This window comes from Neopsephotus bourkii, unplaced genomic scaffold, assembly GCF_033783945.1.
Source record: "Neopsephotus bourkii isolate Nb327-2 ecotype Australia unplaced genomic scaffold, CSIRO-AGI_Nbou_v1 NB_860, whole genome shotgun sequence".
Classification (NCBI taxonomy): Eukaryota; Metazoa; Chordata; class Aves; order Psittaciformes; family Psittacidae; genus Neopsephotus; species Neopsephotus bourkii.
The window spans coordinates 943,515-968,268 of record NW_026901356.1 but is presented as its reverse complement, the minus strand read 5'-3'; the positions used below and the strand labels follow the sequence as shown (position 1 = coordinate 968,268).

The 24,754-nt window shown below is 36.8% G+C and overlaps 1 protein-coding gene across 3 annotated transcripts in view; it reads right to left on the bottom strand.

Moving 5' to 3' along the window:
• Positions 1–3,070: 3,070 nt before the first annotated feature.
• METTL15 (methyltransferase 15, mitochondrial 12S rRNA N4-cytidine) overlaps positions 3,071–24,754 on the bottom strand; it is a 92,118-nt gene continuing 70,434 nt past the window's right edge. For 2 of the 3 annotated variants that reach the window (XM_061356572.1, XM_061356573.1), the window contains exons 4-6: positions 13,610–13,801; positions 11,382–11,560; positions 3,071–4,113 (exon numbers count right to left, since the gene is read on the bottom strand). In XM_061356572.1, the coding sequence (XP_061212556.1) occupies positions 3,671–4,113; positions 11,382–11,560; positions 13,610–13,801 (814 nt within the window). In that variant the 3' untranslated portion in view covers positions 3,071–3,670. The remainder of the gene's footprint in view (positions 4,114–11,381; positions 11,561–13,609; positions 13,802–24,754) is intronic. The other variant, XM_061356574.1, reaches the window with a different exon arrangement.

Sequence of the window (24,754 nt, the reverse complement as noted above, 5' to 3'; positions counted from 1 at the left end):
TCTATCTTCTACAGTGGCTGGGAGAAAGGGGAGGGAAGAAGCTGTTCTACATTCATTGAAATTAGTTGCAAGATTTACTGTCGCACTGCAGTCTTAATTAATCCAGCTTTAATTTTAGCATACCTTAGGTGTAAAACGACCTCCACATTTGGGTATAGTTCAGAGAGACTTAGAAATAATAACATTGCATATTATTCTAAATTACAGATTAGTTTTAAGCAACTGCTACAGGAAAACATAAACGTATGGATATAGAGACCACCAGACAGTGCTTGCAATCCAGGTGTAAATGGTCCTAATACTACTGAAGAGCCCTTCCTGGAGAGATTTTGGAGCATAAGTGAAGCAGGCCTGAACCCCTTCATTACTCTTGCTAGAGGTAAAGATGTTAAATAAGATGGACAGCAACAAATTTGCTTATGAGTTTATTACTTCTGTATGCTCAAATTTGTCTAATTGTTCACCTGTACTTTTGTACAGTGATACTCCAAACAACGAGTCAAGACTGATATCTAAGTTATTCAAAATTTAAATTAGTCAAATAAAATCCCCAGCAATCTGTATCCAAGACTGCTTACTGCAATCATCCCAGCACTGCAAGTCACCTTTCCTCAGGGCACAGTTCCTCATGTTTTCCCTCATTGTGCTGTTACACTATTAAGCAGTATAAACTCTCCAATTAATACAGTGTCTTCTGCAATGCAAAGAGTAGTATTAGAGCAATTATATGAATCATTAGCAATCATAGAATTGCAACCCTGGAAAGCAGCATGCAAAAAGTCTTATCCAATACTTGCTACTAGAAGGCTCACTTGCCAACAGCATTTACTGAAGTACTTTCCGTGTTCACACTCCATTAGGAATCTCTCTCCTTCCAACTTCCATCCATCAAATACCAATTCATCTGTACAAAAGTTGATGTTTCAGACTGTGATTTTTCCAAGTCAAGTGGCAATCTCAGCAGGTGTGACTGTAAAATACTGAGAAATTAATCACCTGTAATATTAAAAAAAATAGATAAAAGAACCTGAAAAGATATTAAACCCCGGTATTACTTGAAAACAGCGTGATTAAGCCCTTGCATTCTGAAACAGTGAAACATCCTTTCTCTTTAGGAAGCAATAGGGAAGTAGTAGTTTTTGGTAGGTCCCCGTGGGCTATAAATGTGGCTAACTGTGCTTATACTTTAAAATTATATTTTTATAAAGTACTATGTATTTACTATAAAAACTTTCTTCACAGGTAACTGTGTCTAGTTGTTAATTACTCTGTGCAAATCCCTACAACAGGTAGGCACTTTCAACAGCATATCAAGTCTTTATGTTCAGTTGGATTAACTAATTAAATCATGTTTTCTAATCATTTTAATGGACAGTATGTTGACAACGCATATGAGCAGTCTCATAGCTGTTTTTTGATCCTTTTTAAAGTTTCCCCACACCCTTTGAAGTACTAACATGAGAAGATACACACTTTAGCAATATGCTCTGCATGCACGTATTGTCTGGCAACACTGTTGTCTCTCTACAACTACCACTTGATATTCTCTACAAATATTACCCATATTGTATGTCTCTACTCATTAGATGCTTCTATATTCCTCATAAACATGGTCTACAATATTTTTTCTTGTTGATAATCTTGCATTCCACTGTATGAAAATGTAAATTGCTCAGGTAGAATAGCAAATTTCAGGAATGATACACGATTTGTACCTTTACAGCATGACCCGGTGTTCAGTGAGACTAATTCTCCACCAGATACCATCTCATTCATAAATACCATATTTGATGGTGGTAAAAAGAAAAAAAAGTTTAGTTTTGCTAACATGTCACATGTACTATGCCAGGATAATTTAAGTTATGCAATGTACACATGTGTCCTGGTAAGAACATGAAGACCTAATAGCCTCCACATAACTTCACCTACTAAATTAAATGTTTAAAGATACAAGAATACTTTGACAGATTTTTTTCTGGCAAACCCAGAAAATTCTTTATTCAGGTAACCAGAAGTTACAATTCCAGGACTCTCCATACCATAGGTTTAAAGCTGAAAGCGAGATGACCCTGAGAATAACAGGTCCTCTAACAAGCTCAGTGACTGATGCCGTGCCATGACCACACAACTCCAACCCAGAGATAAAGAAAAATCTCTTACTGTCCTTAACTGAGGGAGTATATTTACAAAACCTGACCTACACTAGGTTCAACAATCATAAGAAACTGCACAGCATGGCACTACAATTTTTCCAGCTTACAACTGGAGTACATTTCAGTATCAAATTTTAACTAAAAATAATGTTAGCTGTATATACTTAATGTTTGCATGAAAAAATGTCTATTTAAGGTATAGTCTCTTGTCTCTTAAGATGTCAACAGTAAGTAATATTATTTGAAGTGGAATGTTTTATTTAATATTTAGCAGCAGGTAGAATGAAACTAGTTGAAAAATATTGAAATTTCAGAAAATAATGAAATGCCCATCACCACCCAACTTCATCTCAGTGACAGATATTATCATGTATACCTAAGAACACATTACATGACCAACTAATTAAACAATATTGAGTCTTTTATTCCTGAAGAGATGGATCAGAGGTCAAAGAAATTGAACTTTACGCTATTTTCCAATCCTTTTTAACATGCAAAGACAGCGACACAATGGTCTTTTATTAAAATATCCAATTCACATTGACTTACTAAAAAAATAAATTGTTACATGTCCCACTACCTAGTATAGCATCCAAATAGGAAAATGGGGCTACAATGGGCCTTTGATAAAATACTTCAATACTTACCTAAGTAGCACCTTTTCATAAATGATCACCAGCAAACAAGGACACTTCATAAGACTCACAACACCTTTTCTGGATGGGTTAATTAGAATTCCATACACACCTAAAGGTTGTACTGGGTCTATGCACAGATGTTAGGGTCACAGGAACAGGCCAAGTATAAATGTGACTGCTTGCTTGTAGTGTTCAAGTGCAAACAGTGCTCTTATAAGTATCCTTTTCCCCAATATACATTTATTATTTAGATTCCATAATCAATAAATAACCAAGTGATCACTCCAAAAAGCAAATATTTATTTAGAAGAAAACGTAAGAGTCAATTTACAAATTCCTGGATAGAACATAACATACAGATACCAGTTTATTTGTTTAAGAGCTAGCACTTGCCCCACAAGCATCCATGCAAAAAGTCAGTTGAGAAAAAGAGACTTGGGCATCATGAATTCTTAGGTTAGTTTAAACTTACCCTAGACTAAACCAGCCATCTGACTGACATGTGTGAAACCCCATAAAAATGGATCTGTCTCAATCAGCTACTGAGTTGATTGTTAATGTCAGGAATTTGAATTAAATCTGAAGAAAACACTACAAATACATCAAACCTGTAACTTCTATAAACTCTTTGTTTGATGCTCTTTTTAAAAAATTTCTTTTTTGCAAAATTAGTGACACCCACCTATCTGCATTTAATTTATTTATTTTACCTTCTGATGCTCTGCACTACATCCTAATTTGAAGGAAACACAAAGGTAAGAAAGAAATGTTTTCTAACAGCCTTAAATTTATTTTTTTCCAGTTTGATACTATCCCAGTTAGCCTTCTGGAAAACAAAATGTAAGGAAATGATACAATTATACAATCATCTGTTTCGTTTTAGAGTTTAACAGCAGCTCTTAGCTTGGCTGACCTTCCTCTTGGGTTTGTTTGAATATCCTTGGCCTGGGGTGTGAGAACTTTTTTCTGCATAAAAATCCACTTTGAATTGGATTTCCCAGGGGATATTTCTTCTGTATCTTCTTTGGAGCAACTTTTCAGAGCCTGTCTTATCTTCTGTTTTGCACCAAGATTGTACTTCTCTGTCATGTCTATTCCATGAAAAAAACGTTTGATAATACGATCTTCTAGTGAATGAAAGGAGAGGGCTACGAGGCGACCTCCAGGTTTTAGAAACTTCTCAGCTGTCTTCAGCCCTATAAGGAGTTCATGGAGTTCATTATTTACAAATATTCGCAGAGCTCGGAAAGTTTTGGTAGCAACATGTGTAGGTCTCTGCAGCAAATCCTTCCGTGCATACAGTGCTGATGCTGGAAAAGCACCTGTTGGACATTTTGAAAGGTATATGTTAGTATCTTGGTATTTCTACGTTGCTATCCTGACATAAGCCCACGCATATATGATGATTTTAAGGGAAAGCATACTTACAACTGAACCCTGAGTGGTGAGCTTCCTTCTTTATAATGTATTTTTATTTCCCGCTTTGAACTCACATTGCTGAAATTAAACTCTATTGAACTGAGCTGGCTGGAGGTTGAGTGTTGGGGCTTTTTCCTAGAATCTTTCATAGCAATTCCTTCCCCAAACATGTCAAAAAGTGAAAATACAAACTGATGGTTTGATGTTCGAAACCAAGATAGGGAAATATGAAGATAGGCTAGATAAGCTTCACTTTACAGCTCAGTGTAGTCAGTGTCAGTTCAGTACTGATGGTGGTTGGTTCTATGCTTTCAAGGAAAAAAAAGTAAAAAATAAAATATATGATGGGAACAATTTTAATTGTTGCCTTCTAAATATCTCTACCTGCCAAGAAAGCATAGTTAAGATGAAAACAGCATCTATCTGGTGATAAGTATATTTCAATAAATTAGTTAAAGTTTAAAAGAGACATCCTTGTTTGGCACTAAAAATTATTGACCTCTACACCTGTGTGTTATCAAATGTTCACAAAAATACCGTGAGAAATTCAGAAAACACTGCAGATGCTGTTTCTTTTTTAGCTTGAATATTCAATATCTGAGTATAGATCTGATGGACCAAAGGGACTGAAGTGCAAGAGTCTTACAACATCTCTGAAACCTGAGTAAACTTATAAACTATTGTGTGAGTGAGCAAAGGAGCCTGGTAAAGATAAACTGAATGAATAATGCTAGTGCATAACTGAAAAGAACTAATTTTTCAAACAAGAGGGCCCATTCAAGATAAGGCAATACAGCTGGTATGGATGCAGCAGAATGCTTTAATTAAATGCCAGTGCTAAACTAAAACAATGCAATGAGTTTAAAGTTAATGCAGTTAATAATCAAGTAATTGATATTCCACATAGTGGAGAACAAGAACTTGCTACCTCTTAAACAAGTTGACTGAATTTACATCTACACAGGTGATTGAAGATTTAATAGAGACATCATAATCCAGTACGTTGGCATAAAATATTTTATTAGTGGAACTCTCAAGAGTTCTAAAGGTAAGAAAACTTAAAAACTTTTAACTTTAAAAAAAACTTAAAAACTTAAACTTTTAAAGGTAAGAAAACAAATAGTTATGTCAGAAAGCCTAAGTATTTGGCATCACACAGAAGCAATCGCCAGTGTTCAGCTAAGGTAGAGGCCAATAATGGGATTTAAAAATCCAATAATTATTAACAACGCTATTACCATGTATGCAATGTATCTAATATGCATTTCTGCATCCTCAATTTTCTCAACTACATTCCCTACCTCTTCTGACTCTAATGCCAACAGTTCCTGAATTCAATGAAGAAACCAATCATAGCTCTATGGCTGTTTCCTAGTTCTACACACTTTCAATATAGAAAGTGGCAACAGGATCAACTTCTACCAGCACAAACTACCACACAGGAACTTTAAACTCTGTTTTACAAAATTTACAAATAAATACATAAGATAATGCTTTACAATAAATAAATAGATAAATAAATAAATACTGTTTTACAAATAAATTTAACATGCAGGAGCTACACTCCTCCATCACTTACAAACTCCAGAAACAGGTACACTAGGTAGCTAACAGAATTTCTGTCTTTGGGAACACCAACCTCTATGCTTTTCTATAAATCATGAAAAGCATCTATACCCTCATTTTAAGAGTCATGAAGCCTGCTTTGATTGAAGAGCTGAACTAAAAGCAGAACACAGAACCACAGAAGGCAAGATGCCCCAAGAAGCCAACTGACACTAAGCTTCTACTACCTGGGACAGTTATCTGTTTATGTAATTCTTTACATACCTAGACTTGATTATTTGGAAATGGAATCATTGAAACTGCCACTGATTGCTACTTGTGTGGGAAGAAAGCTGTCTCTTGAAGCCTAATATAACGGAATGTTTTGCTGAGAAAAATAAACAATTTTCTTTAAATGGTCAACTAACAGCTTACCCACACCAGCAGTATGCTCAGAACTTTTGAATAATTATTAAATGAAGCAGCAATGTTTAAAATCATCATGTAACGTATCCAAAACCACCAAAGGATATGCACTACGTGAATAAATAGCTTCATATTCTCCATGAGACCATAAGCATTTTGCTTCAATGGAATTTGAAGTTGAAACATCAGATACTCAGGTATCTTTTGAATTCAGTTACACAATCCTTGAATAAGAAAATACCTATAGAAGATCCCTCACCGATCTCTCTCTAACAAATCTCTTTTTCTAAGCCTATTTTAAAAAACATTAAAAGTACACCTCACTCTTCCACTCCTCCCTTCCAAATCCAAGTCCACTGTTATCATGCTCCCTTTAGGAAAACAGTTGAAATCGGAATGAAGAAGCACCTTTCCATTACAAAATATTAAGTATGATAAATTACATTACGGTTAGAAAACATGCTACATTTTTTCAGTTCAACCTCCAATGTTCCTGCCCCTTGCTGAACAATTTACAGCTGTGATGAGAAAAGCATCGGTTTTATATGTGATTTTGGGTTGTTACTACCTGCCCAGAGCTGGTGTTCACCCCTCAAAGTAGATCCAGAATTGTTAACTATCACATTTTAGCAGACTAAGGATTTCCTAAAAATACTGCCAGTTTCTGGGGAACGATCAATTTCTGATATTCTAAGAGTATGTCAGCTTCCCAAAGTATCACAGATAAAAATGAAGCCAACCTGCAAGAGTACAGAATGTAATTTAGGTACAAAACTGACTGTGCTACTTAACTGGAGCCTAACCATAAAACCAGAAGCCTAGGATGAGATCCTTGGTTTAAATTTCCACAGCCAATCTCACTGGAACTTTAGCAAAATATTGCAAGTTTCATCTCCTGCTATTTTCCAATTGCACTGCTGAATAGGTAAGTAAAAGAAAGGAAATACTCAGGCTAGCAGCATGAATTTGGCACTACCATGTCTTTGGAAGGACCTCCATTTGTCCTGCCAGGGTTGTTGGGTTCTTCCCACAACAATCCCCTCTGACGATTAATGATTACATGAAGAAAAATAAATTAAAACCCAGCTATATTCTGGATGTATAATAGAACTTTACTGGTCACAGATGAAGGTGTATAAACAGCACTGTGCATCATATATAATGGTACAGAACACTAATATGCAGGAAACTGGTAAAAAAAAATGCAGCCGATTTGCAGCATTCTTCAAATAACCCCTCCAAACTAAAGCCAAAATCTAACCATTTCCAAATTCAGAGGCTTACTGGTCTGTCTTCAGAGACTGGGATTAACTAATCAATCTGTAGTAGTGATTTCTGTCACACTGGCCTTCACCTTTTTAGTAAAGACAGTAGATTTTGATCTATGATCAAGAGGTGAAAAATTTTCCTACCCCACTCTTAGTCCTTTGGTATAGTTAAATAAAAACCTATTCGTGCTTTCTGCCAAGGCACAAAATCTCTCACCCAGCCCCCTCCAATTACCATGACACTAGAAGAAAATCCTTCCTGGTAACAGGCTGTACAATGTACAGAAATATAAAAAAACTGCATGGGAAGCTTGTAAAATGAATTTCATTCATAAAAACACCACGCTTCTGGCTAGATGACTGGTTTCAAATCCCAGGGAGAAAAATTATCATTCTTAGGTGTGGGATGCCATGATGTTACTCACACTTGTAAAAATCTAATAGATTCAAGTGTTGAAATGTATTGGAATTTTAAAGCTTGTGAATGAAATGAACAATGTGCTGTGCCTGTCAGTAGGAATTATTAAAGTCCCCAGAGTGTTTGAGAGTGGGAGAGTTTAAAAATTAATTCAGATCGTGCACCTGTTTGCAGGAATCTGTCTGTTGAATTAGCATTGCATTTAATAAGTTTCTATGACGCAAGGAATGTCCTTTTGTCTAGGCTCCCTCAGTACGGTGCTCATCCTCACCCATCTGAAATTCAGGCAACATTACAAATTCCAAACTGATAATTAAAGTCTATAAATGTGAAGCAGTCTGAGACCAACTTTACCCATTAAAGTTCCTTTTAAACTTTTCAAATGTCTTTAATACCTCTTCATCAATTCTTTTCAAGTCCAAGTGATTACATGACCCTAAAATGATCTGTTAATAGATTACATATGTAAACATCACTGAGAAAAAAATGAATTCTGTTAGATAATAAAGTATATTACCTACAAAAAAAGTAAAAATAGATCATAGGTTGTATAGAAAAAGCATTATTAAAATCACATTCTAAAAGATTCCCTAACTGGATTTCCAGTACAGTGAGTTAAACCCACTGCTTCAAAACAACTCCATGAGCTACAGCAAAAGCCATCAGACATGAGCTACAGCAAAAGCCATCAGAAGCACTTAATTGACTTCCGCACATCTATTCACAGACCTGCAGCTGAGAACTACTGATCTTTAGCATTTACAGAGCATTCACCACTGCAGATAGCTGTGTAAAAACTATAAACAGCAACAAAAAGTCCAGCTGTGATGCAGGAAGAGATGATGTTTGCATGACTGAACAAAAAACTCCTCCTTTTTCCCCATGTGAACTGTTGACTGCATGCTCACAGGCATCTCCTTAGATAAACAGGTCAAAAGCCTTTTTGATAATATGTAGAAAAAACCCCACACATACGCAAAAAAAAAAAGAGCACCAAACTTCCTGTAGGTTCCATTCTTGTAGAACCTTATTCATTGGCACAGTTTGCAGGGAGAGATCTTTCAGGCTCTATTTTAAGAAACGGAAGGAATTATTTTCTTGAATTGGAACAAAGGAGAGCAAGAAATCCCTTGGATATCTGAGTTAGCCTCAAGCTGTTGTTGGTGATCTTGACTTAAAATTCTATTTATATATTTTTCCATCTATACCTTAAAATTATAATTCTTGCTAATACATGCTTTAGACATAGCTGATTGTTCTGTATCTGGTTTGTTTGTTTGCTTTTTAAATACATTCTTCACTCCTACCTCCAAATCAGTTAGCAACAGCAGTACACATTCTAACCTACTGGTAAGAAAGACCAGAAGTCTAGGATTTTATATATAGAAATTAATTTTTCCAGTCCAGATCTAGCTGTCTAGCTGTCCAAATCTGTTATTGGCGGGACTGTAACACCAAACTTTTAAGTTCCAGAAAATCTATATAGTAATCTATAAAGAAATATGGACTATACATAAATTCTCAGATACTGACACCGGCAGAGAAAGAGACAAATACCCAGCCTCACTGGCTAGATTTTTTGCTTGTTTTCTTGATCCTATACTAGACAAAATAAAATCATGTTCTGGAAAGATCCTCATGCTTTTATAGAGTCTGCAAAATCTAAAGTGCAAGATTTGATTGTTCTAATTAATATTTTATTTTTTAAAGAACTTGACATTTAACTACAGGACATCACAGATTTTACTCTATGACCTGTTAGTGAGGAGCTTTCTTTGTGCTGTGCCACCAAGAGGATCCTGTAGCTGTGGTCTCTAGCACTCAAACTCTGGCTTACCTCAATAACTTCACAGGTCTTTTACATAAGAATACATGTTGATGAAAAACCGTAAGTTAAACAAATATAGTCACCAGAACTTTTCTTAAGGTATAATCAGTTCAAAAACTAGTATGTTCCATCACTGTACTCCTTTACTGGAGGAATGAAATTAAGATTGGAAGAAGTTCTACCCAAACAGAGATCAGTTTAACAGTCCTAAAATCATCCACTTCAAAAATTTGCATGTACTTAAAAAAAAAACCACCAAAACCAAACCATATGTATTTACTGTGTTGGCAGCTATGTGCTGGATTCATTGACTCTCGCATGTGCACTATCTGATGCATATCTGATTCATGTATCAAGGTGGTCTTCAAATATAGTGGTTTAAAGTGAGAACAAAAAAACCTTCTCATTGTCTCAGAAAGTAACCACTAAGTGATGACCCACATGCAACACATTAAACATGAAGGGATCTTCAATCCCTGTACTTGATGCACTAGTATTTTGCTTTTCTTAGTTTAAGCTAGTGTACACCATCTTTTCAGATTATTTGTTCATAATGTTGATGACAATGATTACATTGAAAATATAACTCTTCAAATTTCATAAAAGACTCACAATATTTAATCTCTTTGTTTCAGATTGTTCCTCACATTTCACATTCACTGTATTTACACCAGGAACTTATAACAGCAACCAATATCTTCAGGTCCTTTAACCATATCATCTAAAAATTGGGCCTTGCTTGACTGGACATTTTGCTAAAGCATCACGACTTACACAAATTCAAACCTTTTGATTTGTTTGTTGGTCATTAAACGTAAGTCCTGTGAACTTCCAGTTTAAGCAACACATTTTTTTTAAGAATAGAATCTATTTTTAAAAAGTCTTCAGGATAATGATACAACATTTAACACTGTTCTTCAGAAAATATTAAATCTGGACAGCCACTTTAAGTCTGTACTCAAAGGAATCAGCAGCTTGGACTTGTCTGTGACAAGACCCAGTAATTTTAATTTCTTGGTTATAAAAAGAAATTAACATTACATATTATAATGTTAATAAACAAGATTTGTGTCTTCAATTTTTTCCTTGAACGTTTTCACTTGAGAACACAAACAGGAAGGTTCTTGATGTGAACACAGTTCCCACATAACTGCATTTTGTTCAAGTTGTTTACAGTGAAGAGCAAGTAAGATGAAGTGTTTCAATAGTCGCTTCAGGCTGATCTAGTTGGCATTCACAAGATGAAGCAAGCTAGGTATTGCTTTACTTTTTGCTTCCTGGTTCTTTAAGCAGACAGAAAGGAACTGATTTCATTCATAATTGGAAACTTCCTTCAAAATATTAAAACGTAGAAATCTAAAACTGAGAGGTATATGATGCATTGATATTTGAAAGCTTATCAATAGTGGGGATAAAGGATTCCCTAGGCTCCTGTCAATCTGTGTTTCAACTTGGTTGGCAAAATGATAAATCGCTTCATGCAAAATCTATCATTAGGCTAATCATCAAACTATAATACAAAAAGTGGGAGCTGAAAAAAGAAAGACAGAGTGCATACTGACATCAGAGCAGAATAGGCAGGATTAGATCCTGTATGAATGATTTCAAGTACAAATAGATCCCTCTGGGAGTTTGGGGATTAATATCTTTTTCTTCTCAGCCACTGTGAAGAATTAATGAGGGTACCTGCAACAATGCTTGCAAGCTGCTGAGTCCTGGTGATGGGGTATATGCTGCGTGCCTGAACGATAGCTGAAGCGATTTTCTTGGCGTGTCTCTCCTCCCCATATGTTCTCAGGATGGACGCAAGCGCCTGTTGATCTAAAGCATTCACAACATCAGCAGCAGTGGGCATGTCAGGGTACCTACGCACAAGAAGAGCCAATTAGTTCACTGACGTCAGTTTTCATTGACAAGAGGTGAAGCTTCATAGCATTGAGACATAAAGTCAAACACACACACTGCATACAAGTGCCTTTGAGGTTTTCAAATAAGAGACAGCAACCCTATGAAAACAGAGATAGCTTCCACCTTTTCAATCTTTTATCTTGCCCCTTTAAATGGGTTTTGCTTCTTAACACCAATTAGAACACCCAAAACTTTCATATCATAAACTATGCTCAATGAGTTGACAAGAAAAAATACATTTCAGTACGATGGAAATGCTGTGTGACTTTTTATTTAGCCAGCTTCAAAATATAAACCTGACCCTTACTGGTTCCTTTTAGTCACCTTGCATTACGTGTTAGTTTCTAGTCAGAAATGATTTCAAGGACCTTTTCTTTCACATCTACTGCTACAAAAACAATTGCTCATGAAAATTATTTAACTTTACTTTTCAGTAAAAGCCACAAGCATTTATATTCAAATACTGTTTTGAGAGAATATAAATGACCTAATATTACAAATGACAGGAATTATTACAGTATCAACAGTATAAGCCACATATTTATTGTTTTTTTGTTCTCTGCCCCTTTGCTACTGAAATAGTTCAAGGTGTTTTATGACCATCATATGTTGGTTTACCAATCAGAAAAAAGCCTACAACCTACTTAATAAATTCTCCTCTACAAAGACATGAATGTGCAGAATATTTTTCAGGCATTTATTACCCTCCTGCAGTATCTTACAAAAGATAACAAAACTTGGAGGCAAGCAGTATCATAGCAACAACCATCAGGTAAGGCTTTTGTTATGCCACAGGTATCCTTTGTTCTGATGCTCCTGTTCCATGTACATATTCTCACAATGCAAATACAAGCCTGGAGTTAAGATTCTTGTAATCAGAGGGCTGAATCCCAGGAGGATCACATCAGCTTTTCACACAGAACCGGAGAAAGCAACTATCATGAAATTTGCTGTGTTAAGACTTAACATGAATGTGATAATTCCTTAGAAGATGAGGCTTCCCTTCGGCTCTGTGTGAGCAATGAAAGATCAAATGACATTTCTTGAGACTACAGGTTCATCAAAACACAATGCAAGAAATAATGCATTAGGCAATTACTGCATCATCTATACAGCAGAGGTCTCTGGTTGGTCACGTGAAAAGCAGAGGGCTACAGAAATATACTGGGTTGGCTAAAGATGAAAACTGCTACATAAAGAAGAAATTATCGTTCCATCATTGATTTTCATCCTAGACACCAATTGTAGCAATTTAAATAGAGGTAATTCATTTAGTAATTGTTAATTTGATAAGTAAGTAAGCATGATGTGCCTCCTCCATACAGAATGTGAAAGGAAGCTTATAATATTGCTAAAGAAAGCTTGCAATAAATAGGGGCATGGAAGACAACATTATACTAGTGTGTTAAAAGCAGTGTTGCTATTTGATTTCAGTTGGCAGATATCATGGATGGGATTGATTTTATTTATTTTCCATTACCTTCCTTTTAGAGAGCAGTAACTGGGTCAGATGGCCACTGCAGAAAAAGAGGAAGGCTGCTCCTTTCCTGAGGGAGCAACTGAACGTGCTCAAGTAAAGGTTCCACAAATAGTAAGTGTAGCAGGAAAGGAAAGGGACTGCACTAAGGAGCTGTGAGCCTACAGACCATGTGCAGTCTGAGAAACTGCAGGAATAACAGGGAGAAGACATGGCTCTGAAAGTGAGATCCCCTGTAACTCCAAACACACTGAAACTGTAAAATTTTAATGGCATCGTTAACAAAAATGTTACTGGTGTAACTACTCATCAACATTCCTCTTATTTCAAAGAAGGGAAAGATGATAACCAGTGTTCTAAGTATTGAGACTGAAAAAAGCTTTGTGGCAAAAGAAAGGCAGCATTCTCCTGTTAAATTAAATGTGTTTTGATGATGAAACTTCTTCATTTTAAGTAGAAATTAAATGAATGGGGGGTGCTAAGCATACAGTTTTTGAGTTTCAAGGAGAAATATTTTATTAACAGGTACCTGTCCCAATCCATCCTCATGTCCAAAGGTCCATCTTTCTGCAGGGAAAATCCTCTTTCAGGTGTATCAAATTGCATAGAAGAACAGCCAGCATCCAAGAGAACTCCATCTAGAGTCCCTGGCTCTAATCCAGCAGAGATTAACAAAGCCTCTGACTGGCTAAACTGTCCTAGAAGAGCTCGAATCTGTTTCCTGTGAGAAAGCAACAAATAAATAGGCTTAATTTTAACACTGCAGTGTCCTTTTGTACAGCAGGAATTAGTAGCACTTGCTTGTCTCAGAAGCAACAGGGCTATTCCCAAAGTAATGGTTTAAGTACTTTTCATCTGTCAACACTGAAAACTGGTCCAACCCACCCCTCAGCAGCTACTTAAGCTTCTTTAACTCTTTACTCCCTTCCTTCTTGATTTCAAGAAATGGAAACCTGACTAAAGCTTCATGTTTTCAGCACACAGGAACTCTAAAGGATGCCTTTCACATTCACTGGGAATGCCACGACCACCAAGGTGTCTGCTGTGCTGAGCAGGGCCCTCAGTCAAGTGAGGCCATAGTGCAAAAAAGAGTAACAGTTCTTGGACCTAGAGGAGGAGCAGACAAAACGGAACATGACTGCATAGCCTTGGGGCTAATACCACTTACCAGGAAAAAAAAGTCCTGGGCTCCTGCGATGGGACAAGCACCTTTGCTTTTAGTGGTATTTGCTGTTTCAAAAATCGTCGAGCAGATGAGGCACACTGGATCATAAATACTTTAGTGTAGTTTCAAGTCAGGCACCTAGTTACTGGAGTAAGCACTTTTAGATGCATTTTTTTGCTTAGCATTTTTCTTTCATAAATTTAAGGTGGTTCTTGCTTAATATTCTCATGCTGGCAGGGGAAGTGGCATGGCAAGGATGAAGATGGCATCTATGAGGTGCCAAATGCTTTCTTGGGTATCTAACCCTGGACTTTAGGTTCTTGCTTATATATGAAGTGACTTACAATTTAATAATTTACTTTATATACCTCTCAAACTGTCAATGAATTTCACAGATTTGAAGATTAACCATCATGTTGCCACATTTTTAAGCAGTATCTGTAAAATAATATATTTCTGCCCCTAACAAGCAGCCAAGTGCTGATTACAGTTTGGATGACTGCTCTTCAGGCCCACTGACTGGCTTCGAATTATTACAAGCTTCACTAAATTAACTCATAGGATTTTATCTAAGTTACATGGATAGCAGTGAATGGATGGGGAGCAACTCCTTTGTGTCTTGAATACAAAAGGACAACTGCCCATATATCCTTTCACACTTCAACACTGTAGCAATTTCAACACAATTTTGTCAGCTCCAGTGGTGCTATGGTTTTAAAATAGTGTATGAACCTATTTTGCACCCATCCAATTGGGAGTGAGAAAATGGTACCAAGATTTTATAGGGAACAGAGAGAGAGCACGCAAAAAAAAAAAGGAAGAAGTTATGAACACAAGCATACGGAAGAACATTTGAGCCGCACAACAGTATCCTCATTACAGCAGAATGAATCAACCTATTTAGCAGAGCACAAAACCCGGGAAATACTTTGGATGAACAGATTTCATGAGGGATATCACCATCACACATAACGCATTTTTGGATCAATTACTGTCCAGCACATAACTAAATACAACTATTCAGCTTAATGAGAACTGACAGTTCCTGAAAAGCACAACGATCCACTTAACATATTTAAACCAATTTAAGCTATTTAGTTATAGCTTTGAGACTATTTCTCCTTAACATAATCAGAGTTTTCTTGAGGATCTGTACCACTGTGTCCAACTGGGCAGTGCTTCTGACTTTAAAGTACATTCATTTGCACAAATTGTAAAATCCAGTATGTGGCAGATTGAAATAAATGAGATCTGGAAAAAAAAATTACTAATTGAAATTGTCCAGTTCCCCCAGCAGACAGTAATGCACGAACTAGTGCAGTATTATGCTACCAACCCAGCTGAAAAATTACTCCGAACTGTATTTGTAACTTGCTCGAATTTTTATTAGGTTCCTTTAAACAAGTCATAAGTAGATGGCTAAGATGTTTGGGACAGCGCCTTTGATTTGTGGTCTGCCAACACTTTGTGATTAGGAGAAGATAATTAGCAGAGAAACATATTTAAAGTAGAGTTGAAATTCACTCTTTGGTCAAGAGACACTTCAGCTAGAAAGTGTTTTGGAGTTTGCAACTAAAAAAAATATTGAAGAAGAACGAGACGGACGTTTTGATACCAGCCTTTCAGTGGTGAAATTCTAGCTTCTGTTTATAACCTGTTTGTTAGACACTGCATTTGTGCATCAGTAGCAAATGTAGGTGACTCAATGAACCGAGCTCTTTACTAAAACCAGATGCTGCTCATGAGATTATAATGACATTATATTAGAAGGTTCAGGACAGTTCTCTGAATTCCTGTTTCTTTGTGGACTAGAGGAAACAATTTTAACCATCTTTGGTATCTCATGCATTTGAATTAATCAAACCAAGCACACAGCTATGAAAGACTTATTACCTCATGAAAGGATAGAAATATCAGCCCCTTTTTGATAGGATAGTAATAAAGATTATAGTGATGGCAAGGACTAATCTATTAAATTATGGGCACTGCAGAGTTATCTATAGAAAAATATTTTACCAAGCAATCAGAAGAATTTATTAGAAAATCATAAAACACTTCCCTGTCTACTATTCTTTATGCCTACATTCAAATAATAACTGTCTGTTACACACAATTTTCTCTAAAAATACTTAATTTAGCCTCAATTCCTTTTGCCTTCAGGTTTTTAATTTCAACATCTGTAAATCCTGTTTCCAGAATAACCTAAAATAAATAATAAAACCTGTGTACCCTGTACTAAAAACGCTTATTTCCTACAGTCACACGCCTTCTGCGCTCACTAAGTACATACAAATGCTTCTTGCTCTCTTTTTCAGTGTTCCAACGTTTCCTTCCTTTGGTTATGACAGGATTTATATTCCATTACCCCACTTAACTAGTGGGAAAATCTGCCTATTACCCCTCTGTCTTAATATATTAGAGAACCAGTGCACAGTGGATAAAGCTGGAAAAGTAAACCAGGAAACACCTCTAAATACCAAATAAACCAGCCAAGCTTATAGTTCTAAAAGCCCTGAGAAGAGAGAGCACATCAAAACATGACAGACCAAGACTGGGGAGGGGTTTCAGAGGGGTCTATCAAAAGCTGTTAAGATGAAAAAGGGTCACATAGAGAATATTTTAGTTATTTTAGGTGATCTTTGAAGATTACAATCTAACTAAATCCAATTAACCTACTGAAGAGAAAATATGTAAACTTAACACTTGAACAGTTTCAGAATATTCTAGAAACAAAACAACTGTGAAGAGCTTTTAGCCCGTCATATATGAGGAAATAAGATTTGCAGGATTTAATACTGAATGACTTGAAGATTCCTGTGTAGAAAGCTAAGAATTTCAGAGATTATGGTCTGAGGCTGTAAAAAAAGCAGACAATACCTGTCATATGTTTAGCTCTCATTTGGCTTACGTTTGTGTGCACAGCAACAGCATGGTCATTTTTTATGAACTCCCAACTGCTACAGTCAAACAGACCCTAACTTCACAAACTGTTCAATGTACTTACTCCCTCTTTATTAATTGTGGCATTCTCCAAGAAAAAAAGATGTAAAAAACACTGGGAACATGGATTTTAAAAAATAATAAGTTATTTCAGTTGCTACATGTTGGGGCCTTAATAGATTTTACTCTGCTACAACCTCAAGAGCTTGCTGAGTTCTTGTACTGTTTGCTACTGTTGGAAAAATAACACAGAAACTTGGGTTCAGAACCCTTTGTTCAGGTCATAACACAGCATATTACATTATACTATGACACACTGCATAGTAATTCTGATAGATGGTATTGGATACACATTTCTCAATTATACGAAAGAATTGAATGAGAAAAAGTTTGAAGTCTCCTAATGCATTTCAGGCTCTTCTGCTTCCAGTTAACCTCTGGTATTCTACAATGCTTTATAAAAATATTTCTTTTTTATTTTACTTGGCTAAGAGGGATGAGCACAGGAACAAAGTAAAGCATGAACACAGCTTCTTCAAAATAAACAGAAAAAGTCTTTCCCCTCATCTAGTTTCTCTCTGTTGTCACAGAGGTTGCCGTGACACCAATCATCCAAATAATTCCCCAGACAAGTATGATTATGCTTTCATGGTTCAGCATTTCTTATGCGTATATACCCATACTCCATCTTTCACCACTGCTCCCCTTACAAAGTCTATGTATGAATACACAGAAAGTCAGAAAGCAACAATCTCTTGTCAACACCTTCCACTCAACCAGAACAAATAGTTTCTTTGAGAGAAATAGGAAAAAGAAGTTTTCCAGCTAACTCAGCCAATACACATCAAACAAGGAGACCAATCTGGTGCTTTGGTTGATTCAGTAAAGCCTCTGAGACTGCCACGAGGAGTGCCAATTAGCACCAGCCTTAATGGGGACACTGGTACAGACCTGGTTTGATGTCACTGCCTCATTTCACCTTGGTCAATCAGCTGCTGTCAGATAGCTGGGACTATCCCTCATGGCTGCACTGGGCCAGGCACACCTGGAAGCACACCACAAGGTATTTTAGTCATAAATCCCAGAGCTTTCAGCATCTTAACTGGAAATTGGTTGTGCTTATTACTCTGTAACACCTGTCATCTTACTCCGCCTCTAAGAAATGGTTAGGATGGCTCAAAACAGTTTGCTCATTATTTTAATGTTCATTTTTACTTTTATAAAGCATGCATTCCACGATTTCACCCACAAGCATAATTTCAGAAAAAAACTACTGTTCTAAATTGAAGGAACCATAAATACTCTTTCAATTAAAGGAAAATATCATTATTTAATCAAAAGCACAGATACTAACAATAATTTCCATAGAGTATATCATAAATCTGACCACATTAGACTGCTTTCATAGCACTTATGTCTAATCCCATAAAAAATATATACGAAAAATTCATTTGCTAATGAACAATGTTCTTTGGCTAAATTACACATTAAGGAGGCCATTTCTCATTGAGCAAATAAAAGAGTAACAGAATAAAACTTGTGATTATTAAGGCAAATTTCTAACTTATATGCCTCACCAAAATTCGAGAAAATGTATTTTTGAGCTTCGTAAGTAACACACAGTTTTGCTGAGTAATAAGAGCAAATTATATTATTTTATGCAATTTGCAGGTAGCAAGAGCTAAAATTTTTGTTATAAAGCACATAAAGTAGTTTTGCACCTTTATTACGTGATAATAATATACATAATATATATAAAAAATAAGATATATAATATTCTGTCATCATTCTGTGCCCATAAAAACAGGCCATTAGAATGTTTTGCTTGTCACCTTGAGGCCTGACAGCTCAAAGGGTAAGAATACCACCCATCAGAAGAACCATAAATATTTCTCTACATTTACATTGCCCCATCTGGGGATTTCGTTTGAGGGAAGTGTCAGTTGAGCCTTTGCAGCAATAGGACAGTATAGTTTGACAAGGTTCAGTGTACATAATGCAAGAACAGGTGAATACCTCTCAGGTCTACCAAACACTCATTGTGAGCTTTATTAGCAATGATTTTAACTTTCAAGCTGACCAGCTTTCTTTACACTCCTGGCTCTTCTACTGGTTTGCATTCCCTTCCATGTTCCCACACAATCTCCAAGGAACACAAAGTACTTTCCCATCTAAATAATTACAGAAATACATAAAAATCTATTCATAAACAAACAATTATAAAGATGCAAAATAATCTTGCAGTCAGCTTCCAAGATTAGAATATAGCTATCCAGCTGCCAAGGGTATTCATTCATTAGCTGAATAAAAGGTTTACTTTCTTGACATATTTATCTGCATATAAAACATGACATAGACAGAACGTACACTGATGATTTACAAAGCAGGATGCAATGAACTGCCAAAAGGCTACTCCTACCTACAGCACACACATTCCATTGTTTTAAAATTAATCCTATTACAATTTGATTTACACTTTGTAAGACTGGTATAAAACCCCAGACATACAGCATGTAAAAAAGCATCTCTCTTTCCTCCCTGCAGAAGAGTATAGCAAATGAAGCTATTGTTCAATTTTCTGATTTAGCTAACAAAGCAAATTTACACAATACTTTCCCACATCACAAATTCTGGCATTCTGAAGTGGTCTATTCATGGAGAGAGCTTGCTCAAGAGCACCCTAATTGTTGCTTGGACAGACCTGCTGCTACACATACTTGGAAATATATTAGCATAACCTCTGCCTGATTAACAAAATATGAGCCTGAACCTGAAGGCTTAGGGGCAATACGATGACATAAGAAATGGAAAATAATCTAACCCACAGAAGGTTTTTTTTCCTTCAGCAGCTGACAGTATTGGAGTGGCCTCATAAAGCCCTAGAGGATTTTTATTTCCTTTGACAAACTATTTCTTTGTTTGACATGGTAGTTAAACCTTAGGACATTAAGGATGAATACACCTGGCATCAGGAATTTATTACAAATGAAACAAGATTTTTTTGCCTCCTGTCATTCTTATCTAAGCTATCTCATAATTGACTCCCACCTTAAGCATTAAACTGTCTGCCCATCACTTGGACAGTGTCACATCTCCCACCTATATGCTCCTAATAGCTGGAAGGAGAAATGAGAAGCAGAACACAAGAGGAATGCAAATGAGGTCAGAAGTGAAAACAGGGGAATCACTCAGCTGGAAATTACAGAAGCCACAAAAATCTGCTCTTCAAGGCTCCTTTGCTTCTACTACCCATTCTTGACGCAGTATGGTTACTTTACCTTGTTAAATTGTACTTGTTACTTTGGAATTTACAAACTGAAAATTTGTTCCAAATTATAAAGCACTTGAAAATTAAATCAATATTTACCTCTCATAACATTGACAGAAATACACAGAAATTCCATTCATAGAAAGAAAATCATGTGCTCAAGTCTATAAAAGTTTCTAAGTTTTACATGCATATTTTGATAGAACTGTAGAATGGTTTGGGTTGGAAGAGACTTCAAAGCCACAGGCAGGGACACCTTCCACTAGCCCAGGTTGCTCCAAGCCCCGTTCAACACTGACAGGGATGGGTCAGCCACAGCTTCTCCGGGCAATCTCTGCCACTGCTTCACCAACCTCACAGGAAAGAACTTCTAGAAAAGGCGTATTTTACTACTTCATCAGATTGAAACCTTGAAGTCAGAATTTTCAAATACAGTATCTGAAAATACATTTACTAAAATAACAAATTCTTAGTTACACTGGAAAACATGAAGTTCTGAAAACCCACTAAAGTTAGACAAACAAATGGAATTTAAACAATTAAGAATACTTTTAATTTAAAAAGCTTTCTTAAAGCAATTCACTTTCCCAGCTACTTTGAACATTTTCTAGTTTCAATTTCAGAGTGCAATCATAAAATTGGTTTGTTTATGAACCATTAACATCTTGATGCTCTGTGGATACCACGTTGTTAGCACCCCTCTAGAGGCCTACAGGCAATTCAATACTAAATTCTGTTATCTCCTTGATAAAATATCTTGTAATAACATCTGGAAAATATAGCTGCATTTCACCTGTGACAGTCACAGTATCACAGTATCACAGTATGTTAGAGATTGGAAGGGACCTCAAAAGATCATCTAGTCCAATCCCCCCGCCGGAGCAGGAACACCTAGATAAGGTTACACAGGAACGTGTCCAGGCGGGTTTTGAATGTCTCCAGAGAAGGAGACTCCACAACCTCCCTGGGCAGCCTGTTCCAGTGTTCCGTCACCCTCACTGAGAAGAAGTTTTTTCTCAAGTTTAAGTGGAACCTCTTGTGTTCCAGTTTGTACCCATCGCCCCTTGTCCTATCATTGTTTGCCACTGAGAAGAGCCTGGCTCCATCCTCGTGACACTCCCCCTTTATATATTTATATACACTAATAAGGTCACACCTCAGTCTCCTCCAAACTATAGAGACCCAGCTCCCTCAGTCTTTCCTCATAAGGGAGATGCTCCACTCCCTTAATCATCTTAGTTGCCCTGCGCTGGACTCTCTCCAGCAGGTCCCTGTCCTTCTTAAACTGAGGGGCCCAGAACTGGACACAATATTCCAGATGAGGTCTCACCAGGGCTGAGTAGAGGGGAAGGAGGACCTCTCTCGACCTACTAACCACCCCCCTTCTAATACACCCCAGGATGCCATTGGCCTTCTTGGCCACAAGGGCACAGTGTCGGCTCATGGTCACCCTGTCGTCCACCAGGACCCCCAGGTCCCTCTCCCCTACACTGCTCTCTAACAGGTCGTTCCCCAATCTATACTGGAACCTGGGGTTGTTCCTGCCCAGATGCAGGACTCTACACTTTCCCTTGTTATATTTCATCAAGTTATTCCCCGCCCAACTCTCCAGCCTGTCCAGGTCTCGCTGGATGGCAGTCCTTCCTGACAATCCGTGTTTTGTCTATTGACGTTCTTACTTTATACAAGTCATGAGTTGCTTGGTTTTGCTTGGTTGCTTCGTTTTTATGTACATAGATCGCATGCATGGCCTAGTCACTTGCCCCTGCAGGTGACAACAAAGTCTCAAATTGTAAGTATCTGAAGTAAGAGAATATTTAACAGATTAATGTTTGGTCCTGAAAGTACACACACCATTTTAAATTACTGCTGTTTCTCTCTACTGGGAAAACACATATATCCAATTGAGATTAAAAAAATAAAGTCCCCCCACTTGTGCAACAAGACAACATCCAGAGGTAAAACAATAGCGAGTCATCTCTGCCAGGTGTAAAAGGCAACTGAGCAGTTACAGAATCAACACTGATTTTCTTTCAAGCAGCCAAAATGAACAGCTTAAGTTAAAAAGGCACCATATAGAAGAAATGACATGGAAGTATACAAATGTGACTGCCAGACTATCAGAACAGAAGCTGCTGCATAAGTCCATTTAAACTACCATGAAATATGATCCACAAAACCCAATAGTCAAAAAGCATTTGTAGTCAAGTTTCTATTAACTTAGAAGAGGCAATGTCACAATCTAGTTACATTCATTTTGAGTACCCCAATAAAGGACTACAAAGTTCATAAAGAAGGAGAAATGTGAGGAGCTGAACAGCATCACAAGTGAAACCACGAAGTGCCAGAAAAAAAAAATGTCGCACGAGCTGAAAGCTCATCATCTGGCCTTAGCTGTAAGGAAAAGGAACATGAAGTTTTATTTGGCCATAAAATGAACAGTAAACCATAGCATGAACACAGCCATAAAAAGGGAAACAAAATCCTCGGAAGTACAAGTCAGAAATCTTTTCATCAGGAATAGAAAAGCATTAGTGGTAAGACTTCATCCGGAGTATCATATGCCATTAAGGGAGCCTTACCTAAATAGAGCAACCCAAAGTAGAACTGGCACAGAGAAGCTCTAATAGAATCACAGAATCATAGAACAGTTAGGGTTGGAAAGGACCCTAAGATCATCAACTTCCAAGCCCCCTGCCATGGGCAGGGACACCTCACTCTAAACCATCTCACCCAAGGCCTCGTCCAACCTGGCCTTGAACACTGCCAGGGATGGAGCATCCACAACCTCCCTGGACAACCTATTCCAGGGCCTCACCACCCTAACAGGAAAGAATTTCCTCCTTATATCCAATCTAAACCTCCCCGTTTAAGTTTTAACCCATTACCCCTTGTCCTATCACTACAGTTCCTAACGAAGAGTCCCTCCCCAGCATCCCTATAGGCCCCCTTCAGATAACTAGAAGAAATGAGAGCTATTCTTATGAGATGAAAGTATACAAAAAAAAAAAAAAAAAGGCCTAGACTTGTTGTGCATACAAAAAGAAGTTCAAGAATAGATGTTCATATTCTCCACGAGTATTTTAAATGCCAGGGAGAAAAAAGGGCTAACAGACATTAATCAACTATTAGTTAATTTTATTCAACTAAAATTAAATTAGGTAACTACTTTACCCGGAAATTTAAAGAAAGTTTCATATAATGAAAAAGGAGACTCTGCAATAGCTGGAGTGCTGCATATAGAACTCCTAATTACTTTCAAGATAGAGCACAGTGAACAAGATTAAATTATGCAGTGGCTTCTAATACCAGGCAATTGGATTCAAAGATCTACAGGTCTCTTACAGGAGATTTATGTTTGAACAGCTATTGCAATTCTCCATTGTAGAGTTCACCCCTAAAATGTTTACTTAATTTATCACGACATACATATTATACTTGCTACACATGTATAACATGCTACACACGTATAAACATACTCCAACCTAAGAATAACACACACCTTAGCTATAAACAGGTCATTTTATTTTTAGAAAACCCTAAGCTGAATATATAACATTAGCAGTGAAAAGGCTTCTTGCTCTTCATTTTTGTCAAAGTGATAACCAGAGGTTTTTTAATCAAACAGAACACCAGTATTGACTGCAAACTGCTATTTTCTGGTACCAAACTCAAAAAAGACTGCGCTCAGATAAAATGATTTGTACCTTTTTGAAATTTAGAAGAGAAAGCAACTCCCAAACCCTTTGGCTGCTACAAAAGGATGATTATGATACCAAGGTCGACAACTTTTGATTACTACTGAAGAAGAAGTTCAGTATCTGTTCTTCTATAGGAAGTGACAAGATAGTCTAAAGGCATTAACTTAATGTGAGATAAAAGGAGAGTTCTGCAATATAAAAAAAAACAAACCAAATGCACACCAGAAAAAAAGAAAAAGGCAAAAAAAAAAAACCAACCCAAAACACCAAAACCACCAAAACAAACAAAAAAAAAAAAAACCCCAAAAAAAAACAAAAAAACCCCAAAAAACTAAACCACCCAAACAAACAACCAAAACCAAAAGAAACCACCCCACCATACTGGAACTGTGTTTCTTCCCAACCAGAACAAAGGAGAACTGGCTTACTTGAAAAGAACATTTTAACGTTCTGCTCCATGACTTGGGACTTTGTAGGCTCTATTTCTCTACATTTATGAGCAGTTTTCCATTGTTTTGTGTGTTTGTTTTTTTTTTGTTTTTTTTGGGTTTTTTTTTGGTTTTGTTGTGTTTGGTGTTTTGTTTGGTTGGGGTGTTTGTT